A 24,610-nucleotide genomic window follows, 5' to 3' on the forward strand; every position below is an offset into this window, starting at 1 on the left:
AAGCCTAGTAAAACAAACATATGGTCATTAGCTGTCATTATAATTTCTTGAACAAAAGGCTGTTTGGCAGTATTATTTTTTATTTTTATTTTTTAAAAAGATTTTATTTATTTATTTGACAGAGAGAGACACAGCAAGAGAGGGAACAATAGCAGGGAGAGTGGGAGAGGAAGAAGCAGGCTTCCCGCCGAGCAGGCAGCCCAACGTGGGGCTTGATCCCCGGACCCTGGGATCATGACCTAAGCTGAAGGCAGATGTTTAATGACTGAGCCACCCAGGTGCCCCTGGAAAGGTCTTTTAATGAAATCATTTGACATTTTAAGAATTTACTGTATGGCCTGTCTTTTCCCAGTTTTCATCATAACGTAGTAAAAACTTGTCCCAAATTCTGGAACTTGCCTGCAGACTAGCATTTGGGAATCATAAATCATAAAAAGATTATTTCTTCTTTCCTTGAAAATGGAGGTAGAATCTTCATTTTTTCCCCCTCCAAATTGTTATTTAAATTCCAGTTAACACACAGAGTAATACTAGTTTCAGGTGTAAAATTTAGTGATTCGTTGCTTACATGTAAGACTCAGTGCTTATCACAAGTGCCCTCCTTAATATCCACCACTTAACCCATTCCCTCGCCTACCTCCTCTCCAGTAAATCTCAGTTTGTGTCTATAGTTAAGAGTCTGCTTCTTGGTTTGTTCCCCCCTGGCCCATGTTCATTTGTGGTGTTTCTTGAATTCCACATGAGTGAAGTCCTGTGGTATTTGTCTTTCTCTGACTGATTTTGTTTAGCATAATACACTAGCTCCACTTGCATCATTGCAAATGGCAAGGTTTCGTTCTTGATGGGTAATATTCTGTTGTGTATATACTACATCTTCTTTACCCATTTTATGGTAGACTTTTGGACTCTTTCCATAATTTGGCTATTGTTGGTATGCTATAAGCATAGGGGTGCATGTACCCTTTGAATCAGTATTTTTGTAACCTTTAGGTAACTAGATAATACTGCAGTTGCTGGAATGTAGGGTAGTTCTGTTTTTAACTTTTTGAGGAACCTCCATACTGTTTTCCAGAGTAGCTGCACCAGTTTGCATTCCCACTGTCAGAGTAAGAGGGTTCCCTTTTCTGCCCATCCTCAACCAATACCTGTTATTTCCTGTGTTGTTAATTTTAGCCATTCTGACAGGTGTGAGGCAATACCTCATTGTAGTTTTAATGTGTGATGATGAGTGATGTTGAGCATCTTGTCATGTGTCTATTGGCCATTTGTATGTCTTCTTTGGCGAAATGTCTACTCATATCTTCTGCCCATTTCTTAACTGGATTATGTGCTTTATGAGTTTTATAAGTTCTTTATAGATTTTTGGATACCAGTCCTCTATCAGATGTGTCATTTGCAAATATCTTCTCCCATTCTTTGGGTTGCCTTTTAGTTTTGTTGATGGCCTCCTTTGCTGTGCAGAAGCTTTTTATTTTGATGAAGTCCCTGTAGTTTATTTTTGCTTTTGTTTTGCTTGCCTCTGGAGACATATCTAGTAAGAAGTTGCTACAGCCAATGTCAGAGAGGTTACTGCGTGTGTTCTCCTCTAGGCATTTGATGGTTTCCTGTCTCACATTTAGGTCTTTTGTCCATTTTGACTTTTATTTTTGTGTATGGTCTAAGAAAGTGGTCCAGTTTCTTTCTTTCTTTTTTTTTTTTTCATGTTACTGTTTCATTTTCCCAACACCATTTGTTGAAGAGACTATCTTTTTCCATTGGATATTCTTTCCTGGCTTGTCAGAGATTAATTGACCATAGAATTGTGGATCCATTTCTGGGTTTTCTATTCTATTACATTGATCTATATGACTGTTTTTATGCCAGTGTCATACTGTCTTGAAGACTATAGCTTTGAAATATAGCTTGAAGTCTGGAATTGTGATGCCTCCAGCCTTATTGTTCTTTTTCAAGATTTCCTTGGCTGTTTGGGGTCTTTTGTGATTCCATACAGATTTTAGGATTGTTTGTTTTAGCTCTGTGAAAGATGCTGTTGGTATTTTGATAGGGATTGTGTTAAATGTGTGAATTGCTTTGGGTGGTGTAGACATTTTAACAATATTTGTTTTTCCAATCCATGAGTGTGGAATGTTTTTCCCTTCTTTGTGTCCTCTTCAGTTTCTTTCTTAAGTGTTCAACAGTTTTCAGAGTACAGATCTTTCACCTCTTTGGTTAGGTTTATTCCCGGGTACCTTATGGTTTTTGGTGCAATTGTAAATGCGATTAATTTCTTGATTTCTCTTTCTGCTGCTTCATTATTGATGTATGGAAATGCAACAGTATTCTGTACATTGATTTTGTATCCTGTAACTTTACTGAAATTGTGTGTCAGTTCTAGCAATTTTTTGGTAGAGTTGTTTAGGTTTTCTATATAGTGTATCATGTCATATGCATAAGTGAATGTTTGACTTCTTCCTTGCTGATTTGGATCCTGTTTATTTCTTTTTGTAGTCTTGATTGTTGAGGCTAGGACTTCTAGTACTATGTTACATAACTGGTGAGAGTGAACATCCCTGACTTCTTCCTGACTGTAGAGGAAAAGCTCTCAGTGTTTTCCCATGGAGGATGTTAGCTGTGGGTTTTTCATAGATGGCCTTTGTGATGTTGAGGTATGTTTCCTCTGTTCTCACTTTGTTGAGGGATTTTATTATGAATGGATGTTGTGCTTTATCAAATGTTTTTCTGCATCTGTTGAGAGGATCATATGTTTCTTATCCTTTCTTTTATTAATGTGGTCTATCATGCTGATTGATTTGCAAATACGGAAATATTTGCAGCCTAGGAATAAATCCCACTTGGTTGTGGTGAGTGACTCTTTTAATGTGCTGTTAGATTTGATTTGCCAGTATTTTGTTGAGAATTTTTGCATCCATATTCTTCAGGGTTATTGGCCTGTAGTTCTCTTTTTTAGTGGACTTTTTGGTTTTGGAATCAGGGTAATGCTGGGTTCGTAGAATGAATTTGGAAGTTTTCCTTCCATTGCTATTTTTTTGGAAGAGTTTGAGAAGAGTAGGTATTAACTCTTCTTTATATGTTTGGTAGAATTCCCCTGGGAAGCTGTCTGGTCCTGGACTTTTGTTGGGAGATTTTTGATTATTGATTCTGTTTCTTTGCTGGTTATCAGTCTGTTCAAGTTTTTTGTTTCTTCCTGTTTCAGTTTTGGTAGTTTATATGTTTCTGTGAAATTTACCCATTTCTTCCCGGTTGTCCAATTTGTTGGCATGTAAGTTTTCATAATGTCCTCTTATAATTGTATTTCTGTGGTCTTGCTTGTTAATGTCTCCTTGCTCTTTTGTGATTTTATTTATTTGGGTCCTTTCTCTTTTCTTTTTTGATAAGTCTGGCCAGGGGTTTATCGATTTTATTAATTCTTTCAAAGAACCAGCTCCTGGTTTCATTGATCTGTTCTACTGTTTTTGTTGTTGTTTCTGTATCATTTATTCCTTCTCTGATCTTTATTATTTCCCTTCTTCTGCTGGTTTTAAGCTTTGTTTGTTGTTCTTTTTCTAGCTCCTTTCTAGGTGTAAGGTTAGGTAGTATAGTTGAGATTTTTATTGCTTTTTAAGGTAGGCCTGCATAGCTGAATACTTCCCTTTTAGGACCGCTTTTGCTGTATCCCAAAGCTTTTGAACCATTATGTTTTCATTTTCATTTGTTTCCTTGTATTCTCTTATTTCTTCATTATATCCTGGTTGATCCATTCAGTCTTTACTAGGGTGTTGTTTATAACATCCATGTATTTGTGCTCCTTCGTTTTCTTGTGGTTGACTTCAAGGTTAATAGTGTTGTTGTCAGAAAATATGTATGATATGATCTCATTCTTTTTGTACTTGTTGAGGCCTGATTTGTGACGTAGTATGTGATCTGTTCTGGAGAATGTCCCCTGTGCCCTTGTAAAGAACGTGTATTCTGCTTTAGGATGAAATGTTCTGCGTATATCTATTGAGTCCATCTGGTCTGTGTGTCATTCAAAGCCATTGTTTCCTTGTTGATTTTCTGCTTAGGTGATCTGTCCATTGCTGTAAGTGCTGTGTTAAAGTCCCCTACTATTATTGTATTATTATTGAGTTCCTTTATGTTATTATTTTATATTTTTGGGTGCTCCCACATTGGGGCCATAAATATTTAATAGTTGTTAGATCTCCTTTTTGGATAATTCACTTTATTATGATATAGTGCCCTTCTTCATCTCTTATTGCAGTCTTTGGTGTAAAATGTAGTTTGTCTGATATAAGTGTTGCTATTCCAGCTTTCTTTTGACTTCTATTTGCATGATAGATGGTTGTCCATCCCCTCACTTTCAATCTTTCAATCAAGTGTCTTTAGGTCTAAAATGAATCTCTTGTAAGCCGCATATAGATGGGTCTTTTTTTTTTTTTTAAATGCATTCTGACACCCTATGTCTTTTGATTGGAACATTTAGCCCATTTACATTCAGAGTACTTACTGATAGATATGAATTTAGTGTCATTTTATTACTTCTGTTGTTGTTTCTGGAGATTTTCTCTGTTACTTTTTAGTCTTTGTCCCTTTTGGTCTTTTTTTCCCACTCAGAGGTCCACTTAATATCTCTTGCAAGGCTGGTTTAGTGGTCATGAACTCCTTTAGTTTTTGTTTGTGTGGGAAACTCTTTAATCTCTCCTTCAATTCTGAATGACGGCCTTGCTGTATAGAATATTCTTGGTTGCGTATTTTTCCCGTTCAGCATGTTGAATGTATCTATCATTCCATTCCCTTTTGGCTTGCCAGGTTTTTGTGGCGAGATCTCCACTTAGCCTTATGGGTCTCCTGTGTAAGTTAGGTGCTTCTTTCGTTCTGCCTGCTTTTAGGATTTTTTCTTTCTCACTAGGTTTTGCACATTTAACTGCAATATGTCTTGGTGTTGGCCTATTTCATTTGATTTTGGTGGGAGTTCTTTGTGCCTCCTGGTTCTGATGTCTGCTTCCTTCCCCAGATTAGGAAAGTTTTCAGTGATTATTTACTCAAATAAATCTGCCTCCTTTTCTCTCTTTTCTTCATCTAGGACTCCTATGGTATGAATGTTATGTGTGATGGAGTCACTGAGTTCTCTAAGTCTATTCTTGTGATCCATAATTCTTTTCTTTTGTTCAGCTTCTTTATTTTCCATTATTTTATCTTCTGTATCCCTTATTTGTTCCTCTGCATCTTCCGTCTCTGGGGTCATTACGTCCAGTCTGTTTCGAATCTCAGTTACTACATTTTTTATTCTGATTGTTTTTTAACTCTTATCTCTGTGGCAAGGGTCTCCCTGATGTCTTCTATACTTTTCTCAAGCCCAGTGAGTATCCTTGATTGTTGTTTTATATTCTCCGTCAGGCATATTACTTATCTGTTTTGATTAGATCTCTGGCCGTGACCTTTTCTCATTCTCTTTTGGGATGAATTCCTCTGTGTTGGCATTTTGTCTGAGTCTCTGTCTTCTGTGTTTTAGAAAAGCCTGTGATGTTTCCTAGCTTTCTGGAGAAGAGGTCACATAGTGTCCAGGGCGTGGTGCTCCGGGAGTGTCCGGTGTGTGCTGCGTGGACTCTGCTGCTGTGTTTGGCTGTTCTGTCCCTCAGGTCAGGTATCAGCAGAGGTTCTTCTTGCCTGCTGTGGGCAGTGTTTGAACCTTGGCCAGAGTATGGCAAGTTTTAACTAGGTGTGCTCTGGTCTGCTTGTTAAATGAGACCTGCTGCTGCTACTACCACTAGAACTGAAACCTTGCAGAAAACTCTCTGGTCAGTAGACGTGGTGCGTGTGGGGGTTTCTGCTGGTGGTCTGGGGAAAGGGCCTGCTGCGCTGGGACTTAGGCACACTTGCCTGAGAAAAGCCATACACTGGGGCGCAGGAGGCTGGGACTTGGTGTAGTAAGCAGGTTAGGCAGCCAGTGTTGGTGCTGTGCTGTTGACTGAAGTTGGTTTATGCTAAGGGGGGTTGGAGGGACGGTTCCTTTGTACCCGGAAAGGGGTCTCCACTTGCTGCTCTCAGGGAAACACTCCCAGAAGAGCAGTTTCCCAGGTGTTCAGGTCGCTGTTTCCAGGCTGTGTGTCTCCCGGTTGCTTTCTTGCTGGAAACAGTGCAGTGTACTTTGCATTCTGTCCTAGCCAAGCCTGCTGACTTCTAAAACTCTAAACTTTAAAGGAGACCTGAGCTGGTTTTCTGGGGGAGGCTCTTGCTGCACAGGGACGAATGCAGGTTTGACCAAGAAGGGCAGTGGTGCCACAGCGCAGGGGTGTGGGATTTGCAGCAAAGCCGGCTAAACAGCCAGTGTATCTGGACTAGCCGGGTTAGCTGCCCTCAGCAGGTGTCTCTGCACCTCTGCTGGGGGGCAGGGGTGGGAAATGGCACCTGCTGGCTTTTTCGTCCCTCAAAAGGTGTCTTTGTGGATGCTACCTCTCCAAGAAGAGTCAACAGTCTTCCCGTGTGCCATAGGCGAACCTCAGATCACTTCTTCTGCCCCAGGTAGCTTGCCTGCCTTCTCCCCAGGAGCAGGGCAGCAGCCTCAGGCCTCTATCCCAGCCAAGCCGAACCTCTAAAACTCCAGTTGTCAAGTCCTACTGGCTGCAAAAACTCCTGAAAATCAGCTGCTCTCATTTTCCAAGCCAGTGACTTTGGGGACTTGCTGTGCCTGTCCCTGAGCACTCTACTCTATCACCGTTCTTCTCGATCAGGATCAGGGCTCCCTCCACTCCACAGCACCTGAGATCCGTTTCTCTCCCAAACCACATTTCTGCACTCTCTACCTTCCTTGATAGGGTCTCCTCTCCCTCGAGTTGTATAGTTCGTTTTGTCAGTCCTCAGGTCAAGTACTTGGCTATTTAGAATGATTTGATATTTGATATTTATCTAGCTGAGTTGGAGGAATGAGGCAAGCCAACAGTTTTCCTGCTACACCACCATCTTAGCTCCCCTTTAAGATGCATATTTCTGTGTGAAAGAAACTAATCTGAAAAATCTATATGCTGTACGATTTCATACTTTTCAACTCTGTGACATTTTGGAAAAGGCAAAACGATGGAGACCATAAAAAGATAAGTGTTTATCAGGGGTTGGGGGTGGTGAAGGAATGAGTAGGCAGTGCACAGGAGATTTTTAGGGCAATGAAAATACTCTGTAATAATGTAATGATAGATACATGCCATTTTATATTTTTTCAAAACCATAGAATGTTCAGCACCGAGAATAAGCTGTAATGTAAACTGTGGACTTTGGAGGATAATGGTATGCCAATGTGGGTTCATCTCTTGTCCAGATGTACCACTCTCATATGGGATACTGATCATGATAGCCCTGCACATGTGGAGGCAGGGAATATACAGATGAGAAGTGTCTGTACCTTCAGCTCAGTACCGCTCTGAGCCTAAAACTGCTCTAGAAAATTTGTCTTAATAAAAAAAATTAGAATAAAAAAAAATCTTTCGTGATAAAGTGTCTGTGAAGAGATGAACCCATACTATATTTCTTTTCAGCTGTAAATTCTTATGGCTCGCTTCTTTTTATTGAGTTATTTTATTCAAACCATTTTAAATGGTTTAAATGGTTTTAGATGTTCAGACCGTGCTCCTGTAGTTCACGTTACCAAGGTGTTCCTCCAATAAAAATTTGAGTAATGACATCTTTACCCAATTCACAAAAGAAAGTTAGCTGGGTAAATATTGTATAGAAATTAATATCCTTATTTTTTTTTTAAAGATTTTATTTATTTATTTGACAGAGAGAGATCACAAGTAGACAAAGAGGCAGGCGGAGAGGGAGAGAGGGAGAGAGGGAAGCAGGCTCTCTGCTCTGCTGAGCAAAGAGCCAGGCGCCCCTAATATCCTTATTTTGAAAAATCATTTATCCACTCTTTAACCTAGAGACCTTTCATTATGGAAAACTTAACATATGTTCTAATCTTTATCTTTAAGTCATACTGACCCTTTAAAAATACATATTTATGTTGAAGAACATGAATGTATTATAATTTTATCATAAGCAGAGAATGGACTTACTTAAGAATTTAAAAAAAAACAAATACCATCAAGATATTTCTTGAATATTAAAAATTTTAACTGCTAAATAATTATTTGGAAATACAAATTATATGGGTATCTGAGTTTTTTAATAGCTTAAATGGCATATTTAGGTCTCTGAAACTTGTTAATAGCCTGTCAAATTATAATATTTACATTTTATAATATAACTATAATTTAGTATGTGAAAGTTATGGAAAATAATTTTACATAAACCTACATGCACGCAGTGTTTCTTGGGGCTGGGTCACAGGATGTATATATGTTCAACTTTTCATGGTGATGACCAATTGTATAAGTAGTACAAAGGTGGTTGTATGAATTTGTATTCCCCTTAGGAGCATGTAAGAATGCTTGCTCCATTATCTTTACCAGCACTGGTAGAATCGGGCCTCTTAATTGTTTTCAATCTAGTGGATGTAAAATGGTAATTCACTGTGGTCTTAATTTGCATTTCCACAGTTGCTAGTAATGTGGAACATTGTCTTATATATTTATTTACCACTTGTATTTTTTTTTCCCCCTGTGAAATGCCTGTTTTGTCTCTTGGCCACTTTTCTGTTAGGCTGTTTTTCTGTTGATTTTTAAAAATTCTTTATTTTGGATACTAATCCTTCAGTGTTTTTTTATAATTATTTTCTCCTAATTTGCTTTTTTAATTTTCTCCCAATTTGCTTTTTTTCTTTCTCTGTGAAGTCTCAGTGAACAGAAATTCTTAATTTTAGTATATTTCAATTTATTGACTTTTTTTTAAAGGTTAGCACTTCTAAAAATATGATTTGTTAAAAAAAAAAAGTAATTTCCTTCCCTGAGCTCATATAGTCTTCTGTATTTTATTTCAAAAGGTTTTATGTTCTGCTTTTCACGTTTAAGTCTTAATATATGCTGAAGGTAGAATTCCAGTTTCATATCTTTTCATATGAATATTTCAGTCTTTTAGTCTTATTTATTGACTATCCATGCTTTCTCCATGGATCTGCAATGCCACCATTATTCTGTGTCAAGTTTGTACTGATCTCTTTTATGTCACTGTATTTTCCAGTTGATCTGCTGCTTATCCTTCTCCCCGTTCCATACCATCTTTAATTGCTGTAGTATTATAAGTCTTGGTATATGGCATTGGGCATGTTTTCTTACCTTATTTTTGAGGAATGTCTTTGGTATTCTTGGACTTTTGCTTATCAGTGTGAATATTAGAATCATCTTGTCAAATTCCTTAAAAAATTATGTTGGGGTTTTGATTATAATTGCTTTGGATTTAGAGCTCAGTTTGGAGAGAATTATATTGCCATGTGTCTGTGACTTATTATAGATCATGAATGTGCTATATCTCCCCTTAAGTCTTCTTTAATGTTTTTCAAGACAGTCTTCAAATTTTCTGCATATGGGTCTTTAAATATCTTTTGTTAGATTTATTTCTGTTTTTTGTTGCTTATCTCTAGTAAAGCAGCCACCTTGCAAACTTTGATTATTTCTAACAGTGTCTCGAGATTGTTTTGAGTGATTTAGGTAGACCATCATATCATGTGAGAATGTCAGTTTTATTCGTTTATTTTCCAGTCTTTTTACCTATTTTTCTTCCTTATGAAACTCTGTTAGTCAGTACCTCTAGTACAATAATGACAAAAAGTGGTGATAGTGGGCATTCTTGTTCCTTGCTTTAAAGGGAACATTACTTACATCTCACCATCACAAATTAATGCTTTTCAGTAGCCTTAAGTAAATAAAAGAAGGTGGGAAACACACCTTTAATTGTGAGCTAAATCCCCTTCTTGGGGATTTCAGAAACAAATTTTGAGGTTTGGGTTAACAAATGAATTTAATTAACCTTAATTTTTTTAAATTGCAGATTTGCTGTTGCTGAGTCTGATTGTAATTTAGCAATTGCCTTGAATAGAAGTTATACAAAGGCTTATGCAAGGCGAGGTGCTGCTCGAGTTGCTTTGCAAAAATTAGAGGATGCCAAAAAAGGTATTAATGTATTTCAGTTCCTTAATATCTAAAAAATTCCTTAATGATTTAATTTAACAGATGCTGTACGAAGAATACTAGATAGTCACAGTTCTTACCTTTGGAGAGCATTCTGTATTTGAATAAAGCTCATTTTTGCTTTTTAAAAGAATCTTGATACTTGGGAAAGAATGCATTATTTGCCTCCAATTAGACTTTGGTTCAAATTCTCATTCCACTAATGTGGAGTGAGACACCGATCACATTAGGTGGGTGACCAAAGGGAAGGTTATGGATGGATCTCCTATGATTTTCAGTTTATCTGTAAAGTAAGGATTAAAACATCTTGTTGGATAATTTGAGGCAGAGGCACTGCATATAAAATTCTTTTTTTTTTTTAAAGATTTTATTTATTTATTTGACAGAGATCACAAGTAGGCATAGAGGCAGGCAGAGAGAGAGAGGGGGAGAAGCAGGCTCCCCGCTGAGCAGAGAGCCTGATGTGGGGCTCGATCCCAGGACCCTGGGATCATCACCTGAGCTGAAGGCAGAGGCTTTAACCCACTGAGCCACCCAAGCGCCCCTGCATATAAAATTCTTAACACATTTTTCTTTATTTGTAAATTCTAGGGCTTGTATTAGTCCATAAAATAGGTTTATGTACTATAAATAACAAAATCTGAATAAAGTTGATAATCTGATAATTCTGCTGCTCCTTGGTTTTATGATATACAACTTAATGATAGCAAGTATCCTTTCTGGGGTTGGTGGAAGAAGGTGATATGTCACGGGATTCTGTCAGGGTTTTGTCTTAGGGGAGGGAGAATGGAGAAAGTCTAGTAGCCTGCTGTTGTTAATATTTCTTACTCCTCTTAATTTTGCCGCAGAACACTTGACTGTTTGGCACATGTAGCAAATGATTATTGTTTTGTAGAATTTTTAAAATATGCTATCTTTCAAATATTAATCTTCTAATTTACCTAGATTATGAAAAAGTATTAGAACTGGAACCAAATAACTTTGAAGCAACGAATGAACTCAGGAAAATTAATCAGGTAAATCCTAGTTACTTAAATTAAGTGCATTACTTACCTTTATTTGATGAAGTGTAAAGGTTTTGGCATAGTCTTTGTACTGTAGATTATTTAATATAGACTTTTTCTGATTTTAGTTCTTTGTACTGTATAGTTTTACTAAACAGATTTGCAAGCTAGAGGAAGTACAATGAATGATATTTAAAGATCCATAGGAGTCATCATCTTAAAAAGTTGTCTGAGGGGCACCTGGCTGGCTTAGTCGGTAGAGCACTCGACTCTTGATCTCGGGGTTGTGAGTTTGGGTGTGGCGATTACTTAAAATAAAATCTTAAAAAAAAAAAAAAAAAAGTTACCTGATGTCTGTGAACCACCGCTGCTTTTTTCTTTCCCAGATGATAGAATTACTTCTCCTTATCCCACTAATTTTTCTTTATTGGCTTGTGCTTTGACTTCTATATTAAACTTCTGCATATTTCTTTGATATAAGCTCCATCCTTATAGTTTATATATTAGCAAAAACAATACTAGTTTTTTAACAGTGAGAAAATAGTTATTACTTAGCTAAAAAAATTGCTGTCAAATGATACTGCACAGTTATATATTCTTTTCATTTTGCTGTTTGGTCAGTTATAGTTATTGTACCATCTGTTAAAACTTGGAGGAAAAAGTGTTTTGGGAAAATCTGCTTTTATTTTTTATTTTTTATTTATTTTTAAAGATTTTATTTATTTGACAGAGTGAGACACAGCAAGAGAGGAAACACAAGTAGGGGGAGTGGGAGAAGGAAAAGCAGGCTTACCGCCAAGCAGGGAGCCTGATGTGGGGCTTGATCCCAGGATCCCAGGATCATGATCTAAGCCAAAGGCAGATGCTTAACGACTAAGCCACCCAGGCGCCCCCAAAATCTGCTTTTAAATATTGCTATTACTTATTGCTCATAATCTGGTAAATTTATCAACTTGCTTATAATTGTGAATTATGTTATATATTTTTGTATTTTGTCTGAGGTTAAATAATGACTGAATATTAAATATGAGAAATTTGGATGTGTGGTCTTAATTATCTATTTTATTTTTGAAAATAGTTCCTAGAATGGTGCCTGGCCTGTGTAGAAATTCAATAAATAATTCTTGAATAAATAAATGAACAACTACTATTAGTGGATATGGCTTATTTTCATTGGAATAAGATGTATATTAAATTCACTATTTTGTTTTTTAATTTGAATTAGACTTTGGATTAGAGTAAAAACTTATTTCAATATTAATTTGAAATGTGTCAAAAATTCTAATACATTTGAGTGATTTACTATTTTAAAGTCAAATATATATGTATCTTGCGTTACTTGTTTTATTTTAGCTGACTACTGTGTCTCCTAGGCTTTAACATCCAAAGAAAATTCATATCCAAAGGGAGCTGATACAATGATTAAATCATCTGAAGGAGAGAAGAAACAAATTGAAGAGCAACAGAATAAGCAGCAGGCCATTTCAGAGAAAGATCTGGTAATCCAGAGGGATTTTAACATACATGTTTTGCTGAGTTTACTCTTCGTTTCTTGTGTATTTGTTTCTGTCTTCTCTAACGTTAAAATTCTTCAATAAGAGCTGAAAATTATACTAAAAAAACCCTGGAGCTTACTAATTCAGAATTTGAGTAATTGATGACTTAGTACATAATTAAAAATATAACATAGTTTAAGGAGCAAACTACTTTTGAGGATTTTAACATACTTATGTATAGGTGGTTATAAATTTAACATAGAAATAAGTTACAATTCATTCTTAGATAGAATTTTTTTTCATTAATTCATACTGGACTGTTTCTGATCAAAATTCCTTTAGAATCTTGAGTTGAGATTAGTTTAACATATTTGTAGTTTTTTTTGGAAAAATACCTATGGAATGATAAATACATATGGAATGATATTGATTGTGAGAAACCTGACTGATTATAAATAAGTTTGCTTATAGTGATGTCTGGTATATACATTCCAGTATGGTTTAATTTATCCTGTGTTAAGACATGTTAGTGTTACCAAAGAATGAGGTATACAATTCTGGTACTCTGTTCTTTCACAAAAATTATTTGAGTTAATGAAATTCTATTGTACAGCTTCTAATATTGAAGAGTATAATATTTGGGCCTATATTTATTAAAGTGTTTTTTTAGATTTAAGTTTTGTGTAATATTTAACTAGTAGAATAATGGTTAATGGTGTAAAGTAGCATAGTAGTATACTTTTTTCTTTTTAGTACTGAAAAGAGAATAATGCCACTATAAAACATAACCTAAATTAACAGATTCTAGAACATGTATCATGGATTGGATATTTAACATTAACATATACTTTAATAACTGATAGAGTATTGATGAGTATTCTCATAGTGTTTACTTAAGATTTGAATTCAGCTAATTTTTTATTCTTTTTGCATATTTTGAATTTTTTTTTTTAATTCTTCTTTATACTTCTCTCCAAAATGATAGGGGAATGGATTTTTCAAAGAAGGGAAATATGAAAGAGCAATTGAATGCTATACTCGGGGGATAGCAGCAGATGGCACTAATGCCCTTCTTCCAGCTAACAGAGCAATGGCCTATCTGAAGATTCAGAAGTAAGGATTGGTTATACTTAATACTTTTCAGGATGAAAAAGAAATTTACCATAAATTGGCACATTAGATAAATAGTAATAAAATAAAATTTATTTATTCTTGAGCGTTAAATTTAAATGAGAGAGATTGAGTGTGTATCAGTACATATTCAGTAAATGTTTGCTCTTACTATTTTCCCACTTGTAATAGTGTGGCATTACACAATTTAACATTTCTTTGTTTTATGCATGTTATTCTGAATTAGTGATTTAAAAATTATTTTTAACCTCAGAACCTTTTGGGCAAGTTCTTATCTGGCAATGTTTTATACATAAGAGAATTGTTGCCATTGAGATCATCTGATTGATTATATATACGGCAAAAACTTGGTCCTCTGATACTAACAGTTATTTCTGGATGCACTCAGGTGTTCCAAGTTGAACAATCAGGAGGATAATATCTGCTGGTAAAAACTGTGTCTCATAGTTCTTTATATCTGTTGTAATCACCTTTTATACTTTAGTGACAGAATTTAAGAAAAAACCTGTGAATACTTAAAATGGGGATTCTGAAGTTTTTTTGGTACCGTGGACCCATTTGGCTGCATGGGGAACCTTTCTCAGAATATTTTTGAATGCATAAGTATACATTTGAGGTTACAAAGGCATCCAATTATATTGAAATATAGTTTTTAAAATACTGCGATTTTTGTCATAGTGGTATATATACATTTTTATTGACACAACGAAATAAGAAACTACATTAAAAATACAGGCAGATATAAAGCAAAAATTTGTTTTGAAGACATAATATGAAAATTTAAATTCGGGCTGATCTGTGACATCTTCCACATACTGATGAACTAATAAGTGTGAATAGGAAATAAAAAAGTAACACAAATGATTATGTTACCAGTGTGGTAACATGAGACTTTGCTCTTTGGTATCTGATGACTACTAAGGGCAGAGTTCTTAGTTGCCTACTAGTTGGCCACTTAGGTCCTAGGAGCATTTATAGACTAGGATGCTGTGGTCACATACAAATAGGTTTAATTACTACTGTAATTCTGAAACAGTGGTGAACATAAGTAATACTTTGAGATATCTGTAACAGTTATAATGTGATATGAAAGTATCTATGATATTTATTGGGGCAAAGTTAAAGCTACTGCTTTTGCTATTGTGGTTTCTTGTTTATAGTCATAATTGAAAGAAAAGCCAAATCCCATATAAAAGTTAGTGAAAATAAGGATGTAATATTTTTCCCATCCCACTTTTCAGATCTCTCAAAGGACCTCAGGTTAGGAAACTCCTGTCATAGAAGTAAATTTTGTTTGTATATTTATTGTCATTTAAACCAATAGACACAATTAGAGATACATTATTTTGGTTAGAGTAAGTGAAGTGAAAAACAGGTTGAGTGTCCCAGTACAGGTTTAAAGGCATGAGAGTGAAAAAGTTAATGTAACTTCCAGAAAGGGCAAGTGGTCCATATTATGGCTGTTAACATAGCTGGAGAGTCAGTCAGGCCTTTGACTTTGATCTTTAAAGTACCTTACCCTGAAAACTGGGGTGGGGGGAACAAGGGGGCATGCATGTGTCTGAATGAGAGAATGATACAATCAGCAAAGTAGAGAATATATTAGTGGGCCATGGGCACGTGCACTTACTTGCATAGACACAGATATATTCTTTCTTCCATTGAAAAGTGAAGTAAAGAACTAGAAGATGTTTAAGTTCACTCAAAATTTTGATTGTGTTCTTATGAGGTCTTGTTTCAAGGGTAGGTTGGCATTCATTTTAGGCTTTGGGGAGAATGTCATTGCAGGAGATTTCCTTTTTTTGGAATTTTTTATTATGAAACTTTTATAGCTTTCATATAAGTAATATAATAAATCCCATGTACCAAATCATCTAGGGTTAACAAGCCATACCTTTGTCATTATATTTAGTTAGCTTTTTTTCCCTCTGAATTATTATAAAACAAATTAGAGACATTATGACATCTTATCCCTAAAGGATCTTTTATACATAATTGCAATGCCATTATCATGTCAAGTAAATTCACAGTAATTGATTAATGTCATTTTTACATATACGAGGTCTTCAGTTTTTCTGTTCTTTTTTGTTTTGTTTTGTTTTTAGCTCTCCTTAACTTTTTGTTTATTAGAGCACTACCCAGTCTGACTGAATTGATGGCCAGTTGCATGGTTGAATAGAATTTAGGAAAGGTGTTAGATGATATGCCATCACACATGTAACAGGTCCTGAGTTTTGTGTAGATTGGTTTTCCTTAGTTGATGTATAACTTAGGTGATCCTTAGATGGGTAAATACTAAGTTTTATTAGAAAATGAATGCCAGTTTTAATTGTCAGTGTAGTACCTGTGTGTATTGAGTGTTGGCGGGGTGCAGGACGGGTTCCAGCCAGTGGTATTCTTTTGTCTGCTTGGCTTGTATTTTACCACCATTTTTTACATTCTTCCGGCACTTCCTATCCTGACTTTCCTTTAACCTTGTACCTTTTCCCTCCTTCCTAGATGTTTCCAAGATTTGGTGAGAGTGAACAATTAAAAAAAAATAGTCTTTCCTCTGAAAGACAGATTTGGAAGTTTTTAATTAAAATAAATATGCCTGCATTTTACATTAGAAACTCCGTTTATGTTAAGTTTTACCTATAAGCTGCATTTTCCAGTTGGTAATTTTGTCATATTAAATAGATATGAAGAAGCCGAAAAAGACTGCACACAAGCTATTTTATTAGATGGCTCATACTCTAAAGCTTTTGCCAGAAGAGGAACGGCAAGAACATTTTTGGGAAAGTTAAATGAGGCCAAACAAGGTATGACTATCTTTCTAACAACTATCACTCACTCATTCTTATGAGACTCCCATGTTATAGAAGCAGAGATTTGTGTAGCTTTTCCATTGTTCAAGGGTACAGAACTTACAGAAGTAAATTTTCTTTCACAGCTCAGATCGTGAATAGTTTGCAGATTTGAAGGAATACAGCTTTCATAGTGGACCAGATTATCTTTTACTTTAAGAGTGTCCAGTCTGATCTGGCTAATTGCCAATCATAGTTAATTAATAATTTGAATTATAGGTGAGAAGGAAAAGGCAAAAAGAAAGGGAATCAGCTGTTAAAGGTTAGAGGATAATGTGAGATCTGCAGTGATGCTCCTTTTTATTCTTGGTACTAGTTATTTTGTTTTTCCAGGATCTTTTAAGTATTCAGTCTGTTAGCCTTCTTGAAGAACTAACTGGGTTTTATAGCATATGTTTTCTGTTTCACATATTTCTGCTCTTTCTTTCCTTCAATTTTGTTTAAGCTTATGTTATTTTATTTTAAAGATTTTATTTACTTGAGAGAGGGCGGCCTTGAGTGGGGAAGGGGCAGAAGGAGAGGGAGAAGCAGGCCCCCTGCTGCTCAGGGAGCCTGATGCAGGCTTGATCCGGGGATCCCAGGATCATGACCTGAGCTGAAGGCAGACACTTAACAGACTGAGCCACCCAGGTGCCCCTATTTTGTTTAGGTTTCATTTGCTGTTTTTCTAATATCTTGACATCAATACTTAGATTATTGATTTTCAACCTGCCTTCTTTTCTGGTATGTGCATTTATCTCTCTAAGCTTGGCTTCAGCTGTAGCTCATGCATTTAAAAAAATGGTAGTATGGGCGCCTGGGTGGCTCAGTGGGTTAAGCCGCTGCCTTCGGCTCAGGTCATGATCTCAGGGTCCTGGGATCGAGTCCCGCATCAGGCTCTCTGCTCGGCAGGGAGCCTGCTTCCCTCCCTCTCTCTGCCTGCCTCTCTGTCTACTTGTGATCTCTCTCTGTCAAATAAATAAATAAAATCTTAAAAAAAAATAAATAAAAAATTAAAAAATGGTAGTAAAATATACATAACATAAAATTTACCATCTTAATTATTTTTAAGTGTATGATTCAGTGGCATTAAGTACATTCACACTGTTGAGCAGCCATCACCATCACCACCAAACATCTTCAGCGCTCTTTCATCATCCAGTCCTGAAAATCTACCCATTAACAAAAACTCCCCATTCCTTCCTCCTTTAGCCCCTGGTAACTATCATTCTACTTTCTGTCTCTATGAATTTAATTGTTCTAGGTACCTCATATAAGTAGAATCATGCAGTATTTGTCCCTTTGTGTCTGGCTTCTTTAACTTAGCTAATGTCTTGCAAGGTTTAAGGCCAAATAATATTCCATTATATGGAATTTTCTTAGATTCTGTCTTAACATTTAGTGAGTAATCCTGTCATTTTTTAATAATGTGAGCTTTGGTAAGTTAGATGGCCTCTAGACCTCAGTTGTATCATCTGAAAAGTGGGGTTGTGATGGGGGTCACACGAGAATTCACGTAAAGTAACTAGAAGAGCACCTGGTCAATGTTTAGCTCTTATTATTGCTCAACCTGTTTCCTAGCGCCCTAAGTAAAACTTCTAGAGAGAAGCCTGGGTTATTAACTAAATGTATCATGTCTTGAACTCTGTAAATATTTTCACTAATTTATTCTGTTTCTTAAAAATTCACTTTAGATTTTGAAACTGTTTTGCTTTTGGAACCTGGGAATAAGCAAGCAGTTACTGAACTTTCCAAAATTAAAAAGGTAATGTATTCTTTTTACTAAAATATGGTCTTGTCTTCTGAAACAGAAACACATTACTATTATATAACTAACTTGAGAATATATATTTTGGTAGTCATGCTTACAAATTTATTTTCAAGGACTTAATTGAGAAAGGACATTGGGATGATGTTTTTCTCGATTCTACACAAAGGCAAAATGTGATAAAACCTATTGATAATCCATCTCATCTTGGGTCAACTGTAAGTGAAACACTTTTCTTTCATTTTTTCCTTCCATTTTAAATACCAGTGTTATATTAATAAGAGTTGGAGACAAAGTGTTGAATAAATAAACTCTTTTTAGAATCTTTAAAAAGCACTCTTAGGATTATTGATATAATAAAAATGGGGAAAATTCAGCTGTTTAGAATTCTGGGATAACTTTTTCGTTGACTTAACACTACAAATTTAAATATTTCTACATATTTTCTTTTTAAAAATTTTTTAAAGATATTTATTTATTTGACAGACAGAGATCACAAGTAGGCAGAGAGGCAGGCAGAGAGAGAGGGGGAAAGCAGGCTCCCCACTGAGCAGAGAGCCCGATGTGGGGCTCAGTCCCAGGACCCCGAGATCATGACCTGAGCTGAAGGCAGAGGCTTAACCCACTGAGCCACCCAGGCGCCCCTGTGATTTTATTATAAAAATAGCTTTGCATCTTCTGTGGGGTTAGATCTAAAATCAGCACTTAAGCTCAACAACAACAAAAGTAAGATGAATGTGCTTTACAAGTCCACTCACACTGCTCAGATCATTTATCAGGTGGTGCGGGTGGGGCGGTGTGGGTGGTTCCCGGGGCCACCGAGGTGCAGGAGGTAGAGGTGGTTCAGAGCCCTGGGTGGTGATAAAGGGGGTGCCCACGGAGTAGCACATGCAGGATGGTCCTGGTAAAGGGGGGGTCCTCTGGTCACCATACTGACTTACAGAGCAGAAGTGAAAGCTGTGTTGATATGACAGACAAAAGAGCCAATATCAACAACAGCTGAACCCCAGAAAAGCAGGCATCTGCACCTGCCATCTCTCCTACGCCAGGTTCCCAGAGAGCAGCATCAGTGCCAGAAAACTCTGTCCCCCCACTGGGTGCCACCTGTAGCTTGGGGGAAAAGAGGCCAGGAGGTTAAATTACTGTCACCACATGTCACTGCCCATGTCTGCCAGTGTGGAACAGCTGGGGTTCTATCCTAGAGGATTACCAGAAGTAATTTCAAACTAACAAAGTCACATACTCTAGTCGGGCAGGCGTCTGTGTCCAGGATAACACTGCGTCCCTCCTCTGTGGCTACAGGAGATGGTTCTTTGTGCATTGAGAACAGAGAATGAGTGAGATTAAAAAGTCCATTCCACACATGGAATCATAGCCACTCCTATGGAAAAATTCTGCTTGCCAGCGCACGACCTTCTTCCTTTGCTTCCCTCCCTGACAAAAGGGGTCTTCTCTCTGCGAGTTCTGTCAGTGGCCTCAGGGACCTCTCGGAGGTGGGGATGCCTGGAGACTTGGAGAGGAGCTGAGAGGGTGTTTTCTGGGAGGAACCTGTTACTTATAAATGTTAACTAAGCTCAGCTCTGTTTATCTTATCAATTCATAGGTAGTTCTGATTTAAGTACACTGTGAGACACATAGTAATTATGTTGTATGGAAAAAGGCAAAAATTGTAAATAACAACATGGATGTGTTTGGATGTGTGCTATAGAATTCCCATGATGTATCACGAGAGGCAGGATAAGTTCTAACAGTGACTCAGGACACAGCAGAACCTGCTCATATGAACATAGCAGAAGGACTTTATGTGGAACTGGCTCTGCAAATAGTAACTGATTTTTCTCTCTTCATGACTTCACTGCTAGTGTACATTTTCTACTACAAATCTGTTACCTCCTATAATTCAGAATATTTTTACCCAGGGTACAACTGGAGGGATTCTGCATATAGCATATTTACCAACAGAGATGGAGCAGTGATGAGTTAGGAAGTTGACCTTCTCTAAGACCATTCAAAATTGCACAAAGCACACAATGTAAAGTTGGAGGGACGGCATTTCACATTTACCAGTTGAGAGGATTATTGGAGATATTCTGAATAGGTTAGTTGCCTAACTGGAAACAGGAAAGGAGGAAACAACAATGATTCCACCTAGAGGCGTTCTGGAAGGAGTAAGCCGGCCCAGGAGGATTCAGCGTGGAGTGTGGTGTCATCCCCTCCATGTTATTCCCAGAAATATACAGTCACAGCCCTAAGGTCCTCAGCCTTTAAGTACTTTGGCTTCTGGAGGCACAGCCAAGATGACACAGTGAAAACAGAGAAGCCTATAGGCTCTTGGGTTGAGAGTTTGCACTTTGAAAATAAGTAACACAGCAGACATCTTGCACCACACACAAAACAGAGGTAAGGCCAGGGAGAGTGCTGTACACTGGCCATGATCCTCTTGCTGCCTCCTGGAAGTAGCTGTTCTGCATGGTGGATGCTTTGAGAGCCTTAATTTTATAAGGAAGTCAGAGCAGGTATTTTTATCTTCCTTTTACAAAGGAAGAAAATGAAGCAAAGAAAATTTGTTTTGTCGAGGTCATATTTCAGGTAACAGTGAATTTCTGTTAAATGCTTTTCTAGTGTTGTTTTTTTTTTTTTCTTTTCTTTCTTTCTTTCTTTCTTTCTTTTTTTTTTTTAAATTAATTAAGTAGGCTCCACACCCAGCGTAGGCACTCCAACTCATGACTCTGATATCTGGAGTCCTGTGCTCTACTGAGATCCAGCCAGGCGCCCCCCCACTCCCAGTGTTCTTATTATGACTTTATTCTTGGATTTTCTAAGACAAGACTTGTTTCGGGACAGGCGTAAATCTAGTTGCTTCCATACATTGTATTCATTTTCATACATTATGTTAATGTGCTGCTATTCTTTTCAATTAAGGTGATCAAATGTTTAATGAAAAGTGGTTTTAAAAAAGTGGTTTAAACTTTTACATCTTTGTAAGACATTTTCACAAAAAATTGATAAGGTTTAAAAAAACATTTGTCAGACTTTGTTGTCCATAATTATAAAAACATGGTCGTGTGGTAGATCAAATGTCCCATGGCCAGTATATAAGGACTTTTATACATTTGTGGGGTTCTCTTCTCCCTCACTTTAAAAACCAGTTTATGTTAATAGTTTGAAAATGCGACATGCATTTAAGTCTTTTGTGGCAAGATCTTAAACACCTCTGTGAAATGAAAGATCTGGGGTGGACTATTCTGTAAATGTTCCCAAACAAAATACACCAGTATCTAGCAGGAAGAGGAAAAATTGCTGTTTATTTTTGTAGTAGGTCTTCATAATAAAAATGTGGGCATTAATTGAAAGATAGAAGATGCTGTTTGGTGTACTGTTTTTAAGAGTTGATTTGAGCCCCCTTGGGCAAGTTACCTAATCCCTGTGTGATCCTTACTTTTTCTCCCTGAGGATAACTCACAGGTTAGTTTCGATCGAAGGAAATAATATCCATTAATGCTAAGGCAGTTTTAGGTGAAATGGATATTAATTTCTTTCTCAGTCACATATTTGTGAGAGAACCATACCACTGGGGAAGAGGTCAGGGAAGAGAGGAAGGTCCAGGAAGTAGAGGGAGAGTCCTAGCATTACTTGAGTCAAATGAGAGCCTAGGCCAGGGAAGTCTGCGTTTTCATGGGCTGACAGCCTGGGGGTACTTTTGGCGAATCTTCTCCAGAGAGCATCTAGGAGAGCAGTGATATAGATCTCTTGGTACTCAGGGTTCCTGGATAGGTGGTAGTAAATGAAGGGTCTCCTGATCTCATAGTCTATGCTGAAATACTTTATTTTGTTTTATTTTCATTTTTCTGTTTTCCTATAGCAAAACTTCATCTTTCTACTTGGCCCTTCCCCTTCTTTCTCCTTTCTGTTTATTTATATATATATTTATTTATTTATTTATTTTTTAAGATTTTATTTATTTATTTGACAGAGATCACAAGCAGGCAGAGAGGCAGGCAGGCAGAGAAGTGGGGGGGAAGCAGGCTCCCCACTGAGCAGGGAGCCCCATGTGGGGCTTGATCCCAGGACCCTGAGACCATGACCAGAGCTGAAGGCAGAGGCTTAATCCACTGAGCCACCCAAGCGCCCCCCTTTCTGTTTATTTTTACTTTTCTCTTCCTTTTCTTGAAATGGCCATAGCATAGAGCTAAATAAAATGCATCTAAATCTTAGTTTTGAGAAAGTGTTAGTTGAACCTTTCATATTTTCTTAAATCTTTCTGTAGTGATATCTTTTGTGTTTCACTCCTGTTAACCAGCATACTGTCATCCCCCGTGTCGCTCCCAACCATCAGTAGCCTTCAGCACTAGTAGTAGCTCCTAGTACCCACTCATAGGTCTACACTTCACAGAGACTACTGATTAAGGAATTTTAAAATTAGGATCATGTTTACACATCTGTTGTTAGTTTTGAAAGGATTTTGTTTTAAATGGGACTGTATTGATTTAGTCCAGTGATTTATTGCCTGTCAGAAATCATAGTCCTTTGTGCAGCGCTGACACATGCCCATTCTTGGTTAATATCTTCAGAGAAAACTGTTGCTGTTCAGAGTTCTCAGCGAGGCAAAGGATTCAGTTTAACATGATTGTACTTTAAATAGAACGGCTGCTGGGATTCTGTTAACAGTTTTGCTAATAGCTTTTAAAATTTATGCTTTTTCATCCAGTAACAGTTGTAACTGTTAGAGGTCTTATCTTGGCTATGTTAATAGAATGTCTGGGTTTAATACTAACTTTAATATGTATATCTAAAGTTTTTATATTTAAAACTTTTTGATTTAAAATTCACCCATACAGTTGAAATGAACACTTAGAATAAATTGAGGGTTTTTTAAATTAAAAATAACAGTATTATAGGTAAACTTAAGAAGAAATTGAACATGTTTGACATTTGTAATGATTGAAATAAACAGTGAATCCTACTTATTTTGTTACATTAGAAACTAATTATGGTCAAGTCTTACCGACTTTATAGACATATTTGGCAGATCTTTAATCCTGGACTGGTTTTGTCCAGCAGCTGCATGTTTAGAAAATCTACTTAGGTGTTTTTTATTTTTTATTTATTTATTTTTTAAATCTACTTAGAGTTTAATGTTAGTCTCTTTCATACAGAGTGCTGGTTATTGTCTGATCTTGTTCTGCTTGCCTTCAGTTAGTTCACTGTAGATTTGGCCATACTTTGTCTTGGCATTTTTGCCTCTCGGGTCAAGTCCAAACTCCTGGACATGGCACACAATTCCTTTATAAGCTGTCTTTAAACAGCCTTTCAGGCTTCGTTCCCCCCAACTCCTCCCCTTGCTCTAGCCCTTTTGGACTTCTCGTCTTTCCACTGACCATGCTGTGCCCTTCTACATTGCCACTCATGTGTACTTTTCTGTGATGACTCCCCTGACGCCACTGTTTGTCTTCCTTCCCTCTGTTCTCTTAGCATGTGGTGCTTTCCCCTTTCACAGCATGTGTCCCATTGCCTTGGAATTATGTATACGTACAGCTCTTCTTTCTCCCATTCAGACTTACATACTCTAGGTGCTGTGCATCTTTTTTTATTCTTTGTATTCTCAGAGTATGACCCCTGTCTATCTTGCCATCAGAGTGAACTGACTTAAAACCGTTAGTCTGTGAACTTAAAATCTAAGTACGTTCTCTAAATAGGGAGCTGATGCTAGTTATAAGAACACTGCAGCCTTTTAATTGGTGACCCTAAAATAGGAAACCTTTAATGTTGATTTAAAGAATTGATTTTAATCGTTGTAGAAACCACTCAAGAAAGTTACTATTGAAGAGACCGGTAATTTGATCCAGACCATTGACGTGCTGGGTAGCACTACTGCCGCTCCACAGAACAACCCTAGTCACCTGGCAGACGGAATAGCAAGTGCAGGCACTGCGAGTAAGAAGAATTCAAGCCAAGATGATCTTTTGCCCACCAGTGATATTCCGAAAGCAAAAGTATTGAAAATAGAAGAAATCAGTGATACTTCAGCCCTGCCGTGAGTAGAAGAAATACTCTTTAAAAAAAAAAAAAAAATTATTTTGAGGGGCGGGGGGAGTGAGAGCGAGGGGAGAGTGAGGGAATCTTATGTAGACTCCGGGCAGAGCATAAACCTCATGTGGAGCTTGGTCTCATGACCCTGAGATCATGACCTGAGCTGAAATGAGAGTTGGACACTTAACTAATGGCGCCACCCAGGCTTCCCAGAAGAAATACTCTTGATACTCATCTAGAGTGGTAATAATGCATTAGAAAATTGGTATTATTATTATTATTTTTTTGATTATTTTAAATTTTATTTTTTTATAAACAT

At 36.9% G+C, this 24,610-nt stretch overlaps 1 protein-coding gene across 4 annotated transcripts in view; it reads left to right on the plus strand.

Annotated features, from left to right (window-relative positions):
* RPAP3 (RNA polymerase II associated protein 3) overlaps positions 1-24,610 on the plus strand; it is a 45,950-nt gene that overhangs the window by 8,824 nt on the left and 12,516 nt on the right. For all 4 annotated transcript variants that reach the window (XM_047741705.1, XM_047741707.1, XM_047741704.1 and 1 more), the window contains exons 6-13: positions 9,898-10,019; positions 10,983-11,053; positions 12,415-12,540; positions 13,523-13,650; positions 16,348-16,469; positions 18,188-18,258; positions 18,378-18,479; positions 24,060-24,295. In XM_047741705.1, the coding sequence (XP_047597661.1) occupies positions 9,898-10,019; positions 10,983-11,053; positions 12,415-12,540; positions 13,523-13,650; positions 16,348-16,469; positions 18,188-18,258; positions 18,378-18,479; positions 24,060-24,295 (978 nt within the window). The remainder of the gene's footprint in view (positions 1-9,897; positions 10,020-10,982; positions 11,054-12,414; positions 12,541-13,522; positions 13,651-16,347; positions 16,470-18,187; positions 18,259-18,377; positions 18,480-24,059; positions 24,296-24,610) is intronic.

Source organism: Lutra lutra, chromosome 8, assembly GCF_902655055.1.
Source record: "Lutra lutra chromosome 8, mLutLut1.2, whole genome shotgun sequence".
Classification (NCBI taxonomy): Eukaryota; Metazoa; Chordata; class Mammalia; order Carnivora; family Mustelidae; genus Lutra; species Lutra lutra.